General features: G+C 52.3%; 1 protein-coding gene across 1 annotated transcript in view; it reads left to right on the forward strand.

Annotated features, from left to right (window-relative positions):
• The window catches only part of PDGFRB (platelet derived growth factor receptor beta), a 33,472-nt gene extending 25,090 nt beyond the window's left edge, over positions 1 to 8,382 (forward strand). Inside the window, exons 19-23 of the mRNA XM_026122660.2 lie at positions 1,127 to 1,238; positions 1,548 to 1,647; positions 1,768 to 1,873; positions 2,388 to 2,626; positions 3,135 to 8,382. Of these exons, the coding sequence (XP_025978445.2) occupies positions 1,127 to 1,238; positions 1,548 to 1,647; positions 1,768 to 1,873; positions 2,388 to 2,626; positions 3,135 to 3,285 (708 nt within the window). The 3' untranslated portion in view covers positions 3,286 to 8,382. The remainder of the gene's footprint in view (positions 1 to 1,126; positions 1,239 to 1,547; positions 1,648 to 1,767; positions 1,874 to 2,387; positions 2,627 to 3,134) is intronic.
• The last annotated feature ends 4,313 nt before the right edge of the window (positions 8,383 to 12,695 follow it).

Raw genomic sequence — 12,695 nt, forward strand, 5'->3', positions numbered from 1 at the left:
GGTTAGGCTGCTTGACAGTGGTGCCGTGAGTCACTGGACACTCTGGGAAGAGGTTCACAGACTTCTGCTCTAACCACTAGACCGCAGGGAAAGAGGAAGTGCTTTCCTGCGAGCAGCTACTTTCCAGAAAGATGTCTCCGATCTTTCGAGGCAGAAGAGGATGAGGGTGTAAATCAGCATCCCCCAGAGCCTCCCCTGTGCCTTCAACAACAGCCCTGTCTTGTGTCCACCCCAGTCCTGGGGCATTAGGGAATGCACAGCCTTGAGAAAAGCAAGCCGTGTAATTGGCCCCATTTAGCAGGCAGGGAAATTGAGGCTGGGAGGGCCGAGAGCCAGGCCCCTCAAACCCCAGTCTTTAGCTACTCAATGAATTGTTCAGCCTCCTTCCACCTGCTCCCACTCATGTGGGTTGGCAGCCAGGTACTCAGTCTCTGGGGAGGGTACAAGGCCCTTTCCTGTCCCTCCTCCTGCGGAGGGGCTGGGGTTTCCAATCCAGCCTTGGCAAACTTCTTTTCCTTCCAAAACAGGAAACGAAACTGGGCCCCTTTGCAATCCTTCCTGGGGATTATTTTGGTATTCATTGTGCAAGCAAATCCCTTTCCAGCCCAGGAAAAGCACAGCCAGCATGGCACGTAAGCTGACCAAGTGAGGCTTCTTTTATGCATCACTCTGAATGGATAAGAGCAGGACAAAGGAGCATGGATGTGTCCTGGATGTGTTCTTCAGCCCATCTCCTCCTAGCCCCATAGCCCTCTACAGCCTGGTCTCAGGTTTGCAAAGTGCAGACAGTCCTGGAGTCCCTGCCTGAGTGCCGCGGTCATGCACAAGTCAGCACACTCTGCCCAAGGGCTAGGAAACACACATGCACACCATGACAGCTCATCACGGCTGACAGGCTGTTGGCTGTCATGGAAATGGACGTAGTATGCCCTCTCTTCCCTCCTGCCTGCTGGATTCACTCTGTGCTAGGAAAGAGGAAACTGGTTCCCCCATGGAGTGTCTGACAGTGACTGTGCTGGGCTGATGGGAAGCTCTGAAGGTGTCTCCTCCACTTGTAAGCTGAGTGTTGATATAGAAGTGCCGCAACTGCAGCTGACTCTCTTCTTGTTCCATCTTTCCCTTTTAGACCTTCTTGCCTCTTAAGTGGATGGCCCCAGAGAGCATCTTCAACAACCTGTACACCACTCTGAGTGATGTGTGGTCCTTTGGGATTCTCCTCTGGGAGATATTCACTCTGGGTAAGTGCCCTGGAGATCATGCTGGTGTCCTTAGGTCTGGTAGCACATTAGCAGAGCACCTGTACATCTCCAGGATCCCCTCCCAAACCAAGAAGGTACAAATCCATTTCTTACCCCATTCCCAACTCTATCAGCATCAGAGTAGCACTTTATGCTATGTCTCCTTCTTTCCCATGCTAACGTTGCCATTTGGAAGTGAAATGAAACAGAAAAGGTAAACAAGAACAGGAAACATTGGTGTGATATGCCTGATGGCATAAGGGTGGCAGTCTCCACCAACCTCATTCCCTGCTCTCCCTTTACACCCAGGAGGGACTCCATACCCCGAACTGCCTATGAACGAACAGTTCTACAATGCCATCAAACGTGGCTATCGGATGTCCAAACCCACCCATGCCTCTGATGAAATGTGAGTGCTGTCCATATATATTTTCCCTGAGCTTGCCCTGCACTAACTACAGGAGCATTTCTGCCTCTGTTTTCCCCACCGGCTAACTCAATAGCATGCCCTTCTGTTCCCTCTGGTTAGCTACGATATCATGCAGAAGTGCTGGGAGGAGAAGTTTGAGATAAGACCGTCCTTTTCACAGCTGGTGGTGCTTATGGGAAACCTCTTGGTGGATTGCTACAGAAAGGTATGTTCAAAGGATCCTGCACTGGAAAGACAGAGAAGGGTCAGTGCTCTGGAGAGGATGCTGCCATGGTTAGAGCTCTCAGATAGGGCTTGGGAGACAAGTGATTAGTCCCTGCTATGAAAGAGGATTTTGTTGTGACCTGGCCTGAATTAGTCTGCACAGCCAATGAACATGGTTAGAGCATCCTGGGAACATTGCTGAGAAAATTGACATCATTGCCTGACTGTTGCTGGTGTCTCAACAACTGGGGACATCAAAATTGGCAGGTCCATTGAATTGAAAACCTGCCTCTGACTATTTGATATTTTGGAGCTGTAGGGTCATTCCCTTAATCACCCACTTAAGAAACATTCATGGTCTGTCAGTAGTGGAGTCAGGGTAGCTGAACCCAGCTAGAAGGTGCCTGCCCCTTTAGAAGAAGCCTAGCAAGCAGGGAAAGCCAACACAACAAAAGTTCGTTTTCACCGCTCACAAGAACTTCCTGTTTCTTTGGTAACCTGCCCTGTGGGAGCAGAGGTACCAGCAGGTGGATGAAGAGTTCATGAAGAGTGACCACCCCGCCGTTGTCCGCACAAGACCCACGATCCCCGGGCTGAACAATGCCAGGCCTGCTCCCAGCTCCCCCACCAGCAGCATCCTCTACACAGCTGTGCACCAGAACGGGGGCGAGAACGATTATATCATCCCCCTTCCTGACCCCAAGCCTGAGGGAATCTGCGACCTCCCTCAGGAGGCCTCCGTTAGCCGGGCCAGGTAGAAAAGTCGCTCCTGAATGCGCCCCCTTCTCCTGGCTTCCCGAACCTGAAAATGGGGGTCTCAAGGGCAAGTGGGGAAGCTCTGCAGAGGGATGAGCTTGGGTGGGTTTACTGGGAGGGTTGGAGGGCAGGATCACCCCCATCTGAGGTGCTGGGACCTCATACAAGCCCCAGGGATGGAGATGGACCACAGGAGCTGGGAAATGAGCTAAGACAGGGTGTCAGGTCACATGCCGGGACATCAGCCTGCACAGCTGGGGACAAGAGACCCCGCTCATGAGGAGGAGGGTGCGCCTGGGAGTACAGCCCACAGAGCACAAATGGCTATATGTTGTGTGTGAGGGCCAAATAGACCCAAGTGATTTTGTCTGTCCCCCTGTGGAAAGCTACTCAGATAGACCCAGGCTGCCGTAAGCTCAAGGCATATCTCACCCTTTGGGAATCCTCTCCTCCCAGGAAACTTGGGACAGGACACTTATTTCTCTCTCCTCCTTGTCCCCCTTCAGCTCTATGCTGAACGAGGTGAACACGTCTTCTACAATATCCTGTGACAGCCCCTTGGGCCCTCAGCAGGACGAGGAGCAGGAGTCGGAGCCGCAGCCGGGCTGCCAGGAGCCGAACACGGGGCACCACGAGGTGGAGGAGAGTTTCCTGTAGTCAGAGCTGGGCTGACTCTGCATCTCCCCACAGCAAGGCCAGCTGAGGGGCTGAACCAGACGTCGCAGAGAGCCAAGCTTTGCACTTGTTCATAGGGACATCCCCACCTGTCCTGGCATTCCTCCCTCCCTCCCATCTCCTGGGATCAGGTGGGAAATTAGAGACTTTTCCCCACTGCCATCCTCTTCCCCTGTTACAAAGAGGTGGCTCAGCGCCATCAACCCTCCATATCACTGCCACATCCTCCCCAGTGATCAAACCACTGCTGGAAGGAGACATCTCACAGACCAACATGTTCTCTTCAAGTGGAAGACACAGGCCAGATCTCCACATGAGGGGCCACTTTCTGCCTTGCTAATATGATCCTCCAACCTCTTCGCTCTCCACACTCATTACATGGCAATGAGTTTCAGCTCCTCTGCACCAGCACTTCTCTGACGGTCTGAGCACTAGCCATACTGTGGCACAGGTTCTGTGAAATGCCACCAGGACAGAAGATTTCCTTGGCGCCCATCGCCGGGGTGTAGAGAAGCCGTAACACCCAACTCCCACTGCTGGAGATCAAGAGCACATTGAGTGGATTCTCCTTCAAGCACAGCCAAGGCCTGGAGAGACCGGAGAGTGTCTTGGAGATATCGGATCACCTTTCTCGACAGCTCCTCTACGGTGGATAGTGTATCAGAAGCACTACAGGTACCATGGCTCTGGGCTGCAGCTCTGCTCCCCCCTGGAGGGACTGTCACACCCTGAACCCCTTTCTGCCCAGCACAGCACCTAGGGATCCCAAGGGCATGCCAGGAACAGGAAACGCTCTGACGATGACTTTGTTGCGGTAGCAAACAGGGCAATCCAGTGTTGCTGTTGCCTGTGTGGACATCGAGCTAAATAGCCTCTATTGAAGATTTAAAGGGAACAAATATATTAATCCAGTCAGGGCCAGTATAAGGAATAAACATGGCTATTCATTAATCTTCTACTGCCACTGAGCCCAGCTCATCTGCTGGGAAGTCATATAACCCTGTCGGCTGCAAAATCTTTGTGCTTTATCTTTGGGAAGCAAAGGCTCCTTTGTGGTAGACTGTTCACCCTCTTTCACAGACTGGGAGATCTCACCGGTCCCTCCTGAGTCGTAGCAAGACTGTGGGGAGCAATTAGGATGCCAGAACACCAACCCAGGGACATTGCGAAAGAGAGAGCAGGAGAGAGGTCGGAAGGCTGTTTGGCCAGGGCTGAACTGTGTCTAACACCCCGCCACTTCAAATTTTTCTGTTGGCCAAAATACACAAAGGAAGGTAGGTTTCAACAACAGCATTTCTGCTGGCCAGGCACAGTCATTTGCAGCCTGCTGGGGACTGTGGATGAAGTGCCATGGGGAACCAAGCAGAACAAGAGGAATCATGCAAGATTCCTCTCTCTTGGAAAGGGTTTTGAAGAATAAAATGATGGAGATCTTCCTCCTGCTTTTGCCTCCTTCCCAGCTCTCACAGACAGGCCTGGGACCTCTTGTGCTCTCGGATGGCACTTGAATGAGGAGACTCAAAGCAGGAGAAACATCAGACTTTTGAAATCAGCTGTGAGCTCCTGCTCTATAGAGAGGAAAGCTGGACCCCAAAAGCCACAACTGTGACATCAGCATAGAAATGAGCAGGCTTTTTCCCAAAAGGAGAAGTTTCACCTTGCACAGAGCTCTATTTGCTGCATGGCCCTCACTCCTGTTAACCCCTTTGCTGCCCTGCTTATGCACATCTCTGTGTGTGTCCTACAAAAACTGCACGGACAAGTTTGAAAATTCAGTCAGTGTCTTTCTGGGTTTCAGCCACCTCAGAGCTATTGAGAGTTCTTCTTTTTTCTTGGAAAATCTGAGACTTCTTCCAGAAAACCCCAAGCAAGATAGTTTCTATCTTAAGTTGTCAATCATTACTAGTTAGTAACACTGCCATTTATGCAACGAAAAGAGGAGTAGATATTTTGTGGGCTGATATTGTTGATAAAATGTGAACATAAGAAATAGCACTTTTATTAGTAGCCAGTGGAGTATATTTTCAACCCATATAGTCAGATTCCCCTTCATCCATAGGGATCACACTGTGAATGACAGCTGTTTTCCATGCTCTGTTCCTCCTGCTTATAAGAAAGGAGCCACCTTCTGTGGTCTTGATTCAAAGAACAATGCTTACCACAGGGAAGCAATAATGCCTGACATCTTTGGGGTCAGACCACTTTATTTTTCTAACTTCCAAGGTGCTTTGTAGGATCCATGTCCCTGCAACTTGAGCCCATAGGATGCTACACTAGATCATCCTAACAGCCACTGTCTGTGCTAGCTCCATTTTCAATTTGTCCTTCTCTATCAAGGGTGACGAGAAGTAGCCAGTACTCTAGGGCAGGTCAAATCAGGACCTCGCACAGGGCATTAATATGTTCTGATCTGTGCTGGAATTGTCTTGCCTGATGTAGCTTTGGCTAACGTTGGCCTTTTCCCAGTCACAACATACTGGTAGTTTGGACTCATCCCCTGACTGATCGAGGCACCCACGTCGTTCTACTCTTCTGGCATTTCTAACCAAGATACTTCCTGCTGTTCCAGACATTGGGTCATCAGCACATTTTATTAACAAACATATTATTTTTGGGCTGGACTAACTAATAAAAATATTTAATGCTTTTGGTCTCAAGAGCAACCCTGGAGAACCACTTCTGCTACCTCCCTCCAGCCCAAAAGATTTCCCCATCCATTAACCCATTCTCACCCTCCTTTGGGACATTTCCTTATTCACTTCACAATTCCTGCACTAAACTCCATGTTCTACAGATGAATTACTAATTTCCCACTATCAAATGCTTTTCCACAGTCCTGAAAGCAAAGATCTATTTCTTCTCCCTAAGGGGGAACTCAGGTATCCTCTCCTATTGGTTGGGCATTCACTACACTTGGATGGCTATTGCATTTTTATCCTGTTTGTGCATCTATTTCAATTATCCTTTGCACCTGTTCTGGCTACTGATGGGGTCAGATTTGTCAGCAAATTGCTGCTAATCCCACTTCCCTCTCCCTTCTTAACATCGGTACGCCAATCTCTTTGCATTATGGTACCATTCTCAACTCCAGAGAGGTATGACCAAATTTCCCTTTGGCCCTGGGATCACAAGGGCCAAGTCTTGCACTTTGCGGTACTTTCCTATGCTAATTTGGCTATTCCTATAACCCCTTAGTGAGGGCATGCACATGCATTGCAGGGAGCAAATCTCAGCCCAGGACAGAGCAGCAGCTCTGGCTGCTGGTGCAGGTACCCTGGCACTGGATGCTGCCTGGTACTGGTAATGAACTGGTAAGCTCTGCACCAGCGATGGCTCCAGCTGCACATCCCAGTAGCCCCAGCTGGGTGAACTCTCCTCTAGGAGAGAGCTTTGCAGGGACAGAGGCTTCCAGCAGCTCCGAAAACAAGCTCACTCTGCACAGGGAGCTGGACCCAGCCCTCTCTCCCTCTCTCTCTGCTTCCCACATTCCAGTCCCCACACGGTCTGACGGGTGAGGGCTGTGGGAAATGGTTGGTTGTTCTGGGCCTATCAGTTTTGTAGCCATAATTTCTCTGATGAGATTCTGAAGGGAAGCGGTCCCTCCGGGTTTTCAGTTTTGATGATGAGTATTTTTGTTGGGGTGTGTTTTTATGTTCAGAGGTGGACCCAAACTGAGACTTTTACTCACGGCCCAGATCCCCAGAAGGGACACATGCCACAGCTTGGGCCCACCTCTAGTGCAATATCTTTTATTTGTAGACCATATTTTACTCTACAGCTGTTGCATCGTTATCAGCACCAATATATGCATAATCCTACTGCCAGTCACTATTTCATATGTGCCTAAGTGTATCCCAGAAACTAATGTGACACTCTGGTGTCTCTTTCCATGTTTAAGATGTGTCTCAGACTGATGTGTGCGCAGGTTTTAATCCTTCTCTCCTTGGTTTGCGCGTGTTTCTATTTTTTTTAAGTGAGAGTGTCATGTCTAGTGTTTGTTTGTGTCGTGTTATGAAATCTAGAGCACAGTGGACTTTACTTATAACTAAATCGTCTCTATTCACCTGTCGAGGGGACTGTGGTGGAGTCCCGCGGGGATGGGACACAGAAGTGCAATGCAGATGTGCAGCCAGAAGGAAGTTAGCCCGAAGTGGGAAATGGCTCTTCCCCTTCTTCCCAGTCAGGGCTCACCAGCTCTCCAGAGTGGGGAGACACAGCACCGCAGATACAGGGTACTAGGTAGTGGGTTAGGTTTTGGCTGTGGGGAAGTCCAGGGTCCGCCTGTGTAAAACTGGGTAGATCTGGAGAAGGGGATTCACAGACATCTCCTTTTGGGGGCTTTTTCTAAAATGGGATGTCAGCTAATGCACTGCGGAGGCAAACCCCCTGCTCCAACGCACAGGTGCTAGGAAAGGTCTCCAGCTGGGCTCGGTGCCTAGCTCGAATACAGTGCAAATTGCACAACCTCACGTGTGCCCACATGGACCGGAGAGCAGTGGGCTGCCAAGTCAGCCCCGGGGAGCACAGCCTGGGCTCTCTGGGACATGCCCAGGTGGATGCAGAGGACTCTGGCAAAGGCAGGGGAACTGCTCCAGTTTAGCCCAGGTGGCACTTGGAGAGATGGCTCTTCTTGCTGGACTGCGAGGAGGCATGAAGGTCAGCTAGAGCTGAGGGTGTACTGGGAGGCCTGCAGTGTCCCACTTGTTCCTCTCCTTTCCTCCTTTATGGAGCACACCGAAGTTACAAAGGCCTGCAAAACTTGCCCGAAGCGTGCTCGCTGCCCTCTCCCAGCCGCTGTGCTAACTAGCTGGGATCATGCTGTTACTCTGCAGCATCCCTGAAGGGAAACAGCACCTGCTTCCACACTGTCTGCCAGAAACCATCCTGGGGCGAGGAAGATAACAGAGTTCAGACTGAGGTACCAAAGAGTTAACATTCTCCTAGGTTTACAGATGTATTTGTAGGACTTGTACTATGTCACATCTATAGCCATGGGATATTATTTTTATGCTGTAAACTTTTACAAATATGTTTTTAAAGAAAAAGTTTAAAATTAAAGGTGTTTCTTCTTTTTGCAAAGTGTCATCTCCTCCTTTGTTTGCCTGGTTTCAGCTGCTTCCACCTGCTTCCACTCAGATGGGTTGGGAACACAGCTTAACCGTGCCGTGGGTGAAGCCTAAGCATGTTAATACGCTGTGCATGACCCCAATGCTTAGCAAAAGCCAAGCTGAGAACCAGGCAGAGAGAAGCACAGTGAGGCAGCAGCTGAGCCCAGGGATGTGGTAAGGAGCAGGGGCTGCAAACAAGATCTGCCCCAGCAATCTGGTAACGGGCCAGCCTGTGGGTCGTGCTGCACTGAGTGAAGGTGAGTGAATGGAAGGACAGCCAAGCTATGGGAAGATGCACCGGGAACATGTACATCCTGAACCCCAGTGCTGGGGGCTTACCCCCCTCCTGGGTAACACTGCTGGATCTGGGCTTGGGTCAGGGTAGGGATGTGGGTCTTCCAGGCTGGAGCAGCGTGGGGTCGGAGGGAGGTGTGGGAACATCACAGCACAGTTGATTTTTCTCCATAGCGTAATGGTTCAGGGCAGTGGGAGAGAGGGGGGCTAGCAATGGGAGCAGGGCACCAGTGGGAGTTACAGTGCACAGAGCTCCTCATGTCTGGCTCTCTGAGCTGAGTCCTCCTCCCCTCCTTCTGGGAGCAGCAACTACCCTCCAAAGGTGAAACCCCAAAGTGCTGGCTCCCCACACTATCACGCTCTCATCCCAGGTCCCTGTGTCTCTCTCCTTTCCTCCTGCTCTCCTCACCTTCCTCCTGCTGCCACCCCGAAAGTGCTGAAGTCCCCCAACCACATGGGAAACAGTCACCTCCTGGGGTCCAGCCCAAAGCTGCCTCCTCTCTGCAGCTCTGCTGAATCTGCTCCTCTCAAAAACTAGCCCAGACTGCTGAGCAGAGCTGTTTGCAGCCAGCTTGGACCTGCATGCTTGGAAAGGCTGAGGTTGCTGCACAAAGAGGATTTTGAACTGAGGCTCAAATATATTGACTTTGTCCCAATTTTCAGGCTGTGTGATGCTGCCCCAGTGCAAGTCCTGGCCAGCAGCAGTCATGCCCGTTTGCACAGGGATTCATACACCCCAGCTTCTGGAAACCCTTTGTGTATCCAAAAGACCCAAGGCACCGGCTGCAGCAGGAGACAGGTTCAAGTCCCAGCAAGGCTCCCCTTTCCAGCACAGCCTGTCCTGAGCTCTCATTTCTGCTCAGTTTCCCAGAGAGGAGGTTTGCAGGCTCCCTGACCAGCTCAAGCCAATTCTCCCCAGATTTGCTCTGAGTCACCTGGCACAGCTCAGCCATGTCACAGCATTTTTCTCCAGGAGCTGAATCAGCAGGGGAAAAAAATCACCTCATCTCTAGAGAGGTTACAGGGAAGCAGGGAAGGGGGCTTGCTAGCTCTTAGCCAAGAACCTGGCTCACTCTCACTGCCTGCTCCCCGTCCAGCAGGCCTTTTGCATGTGGAGACACCGAGAAGGAGTTGCTGGGAGGGAAATGAGTAGCTGGACCCTGGGACCTCCAGCAAGACATTTTCCCCACCTGAAACAAGTTTCTCTCCTCTTTGGCAGCAAGGACATATGATGAGACAGGCATCTTGCATAGGAGACCAGGGAAGCACAGAAATCTGGACTGTGCCCTTGGAGACAAACATGGCCTGCTGCAGCAGTCAGGCTCCCCACAGCAGGACTTTTAGCTGTCTGGGTACTGACAGCTGACTCAGGACATGGCTGTTTCCCACATGCCTCCCAGCTACTGCAGGGCAGTTGACGCTGTGGCCGTTTGTGCACAGTGCAGAGGTCCCACAAGGCTGCTATGGCCTGGCCCCACTCCCACCTAGGAAACCAGTCTGGGCTCCCAGTGCTCACAACCGCTCTCTCCCCCATAGCCAGCTTATGGCCAAACAGGCAGTGGGAAGGTCTTGTGCCATCTCCTAGTGTGCCATCTTGGCCATGGGGGCCTCCACGAGCATCCTTGGGCTCCAGGTGACTCAAAGCAAGGGTGCAGCTCCTCTGAGAGCAGTGCTGCTTCTTGCTCAAAGCTGCTTGGGCACATGGGCCCACCTGGGCAAACAGCATCAGCTGGCCATGCAAAGCAGAAGTCTTCTGCATAAAGCTGGACCTGCACAAGCCTGGCACTGCTCTCATTACAGCTGTGTCAACCTGCTTGTGACAGCCTGGGGAAGGAAGCCCTGAGCAGTAGGAGCTGTGCCCACCCCAGTAACACTCCAGCGGCTGAGCTGCTGCTTGCAACTGCAGGATTTGGGGGTGCCACCCACAGGCAGGAAGAGACTGGCCACCAATGAGGCAGGAAGCCCAGCAGATAGCCTGTCCCACCAGTCTGAGCATCCCCAGGTGTGCCCAGCTCAGCTTAGGGACCATGTACACCAGCTGTGACTTGTCACCTGTGAACTGCTGCCATCAGAGAGGCTCTGCAAGAGGCTCCTCAAAGGCAAGAAGCTCCTCAAAGGCTGAGAGATTGTTTCCCTTCTCTGCTAACAACCTGTCTGGTTTAATACTGGTTCGCACTAGTGAGTCAGTTCTCTCTGAGCTGGCATTTGTTCCCGGAAAAAAAAAAATAAAAAGAAGAAGGAGGGAAACAAACATCCTTTAAAAAGCCCCTTTGGCTCAAAAGGAGGAAAGATAATCAGCCAGACCTCTCCTGTGGCCCAGCCACTCTCCAAGCCCCCAGCTCTGGGCAGGAGCCCCCCAGAACACCACACTGTCTCTGCTTCATGTTCTTCTTCCCCATGTCCTGCCAGGAAAAACTGCTGAGAGGAAACCTCCTCCAGCCAAAAGCTGCTGTTTCTTCTCTCTGGACTCCTGCACTGCCCAGCTCCCTCGTGCTCTCCAGCCATCCCTCTGGCCAAAACCTAGAGCTTTCTCCTCATTCCCATGACTCTTAGTCATCTTCAGCACAGTCAGCCATGCTCTCATCTCTTGGCACCCAAGATATTGTCCTCCCAGTACCTCTCTAATTGCCCCTGTGGAGAATCCCCCAAGCCTGTTCCCCTCCGTTTTGCAGAGGCATGAGGGAGACTCCTCTGTTGGGGACTTTGAGCTGCACATGCAGATTCAACAGCCACCTCTGTGCAGACACTTCAGTAAATCCTGACTCTTTCTGTCCCTATTAGGCAGCCCATCTCTCTGACAGCTCCCTGCTGAGAGCAGATGAGCAGCTGCAGCCCAGTGCAGCTAATTTGGAATCCCAAAGCACCCCAGGACCTCTTTCTCAGCCTGTGCTACCAGGTGGTGATTATAACTTCCTACCCCAGCACTGCCATGATCAAGGCTGAACTTCTTCTGCAACGTGAGGTTAACTAGCACTGCAGCAGAGAGCAAGGGGAACCCTGCATCTCCCTTGACCTGCTAACGTTTTGCTGACCTGACTGTCCCTTAGCAAGTTGTTTTGCTTCAATCCTCTTCTCACCCCCAATTTTGAAGAGGTGCAATTCAGGAGAGGGTTAACAAAGCGCCTCATTACTGCTCCCAGGTGCCAACCAGGCTGACAATCAGAAACCAGCTTCAAAATGCCTCCCGACCAAAGCCAGACCCATGGGGTGGAAGAGCCCTGCAGACATGATGACAGTGGGGCAGGTGGGCTGTGTTCTCTGGGGCCAGGAAGAAGGTCCTTGGTGGAGCCTGCAGCCTGGCAGTGGCTCCCCGACTGCCATCCCCTCCAACGGCTGCAGTGCTCTGGGATGGCCACGTCTCCACATGGTGCAGGCTGGAGCAGGGCAGTGGCATGGCCCCACGAGGTTCATGGCCACAAGGCCCCTCTCTGTCCTGGGGTTGGTGGCCTCAGCTGAAACCAAATAATTTGTTGTCCTCATGGGCCTCTGCCACATGGGAGCCACCCTGGGCCAAGCCCGAGGCCTCTTCATGGACCTGCTGCGGGGCAGTTGAGCCTGCCATGCTCCTGGGCAGGCCCTCAGGGCCCAAAGCCAGCAAGAGCCACGAGGCCTGGGGCAAAATTTGTCCTGCTGAGGTAAAACTTAGCCCTCCGCCACCCAGGTAGGTCCCAGCCTGGCTCTTCCTCCCTGAGCAGGAGGCGAGAGCACAGCAGTGCCTGGTGGGGCTGGGTGGCCCTAGCCAGGGTGAATCGGGGTGGCCCAAATCCCAGAGTGGTGGGGCGGCCTGGGGCCAAGCCCCCTCCCCACAGTGGGACCCACAGCGGGCAGGCGGCCCCAATGGCGGGGCACCAGCAGGGCAGCAGGACGCACTTGCCCTGGGGCCCTTTGCTGCCCCACCTCTGCGGACCGGCTTTGTCACTGGTGACGTCTCAAAACACTGCCTTTTTCTCCCCCCCCCCCCCCCTTTCCAAAAACAAAACAAAAGTAATT

The sequence above is a fragment of the Dromaius novaehollandiae genome, chromosome 15, assembly GCF_036370855.1.
Source record: "Dromaius novaehollandiae isolate bDroNov1 chromosome 15, bDroNov1.hap1, whole genome shotgun sequence".
NCBI lineage: Eukaryota > Metazoa > Chordata > Aves > Casuariiformes > Dromaiidae > Dromaius > Dromaius novaehollandiae.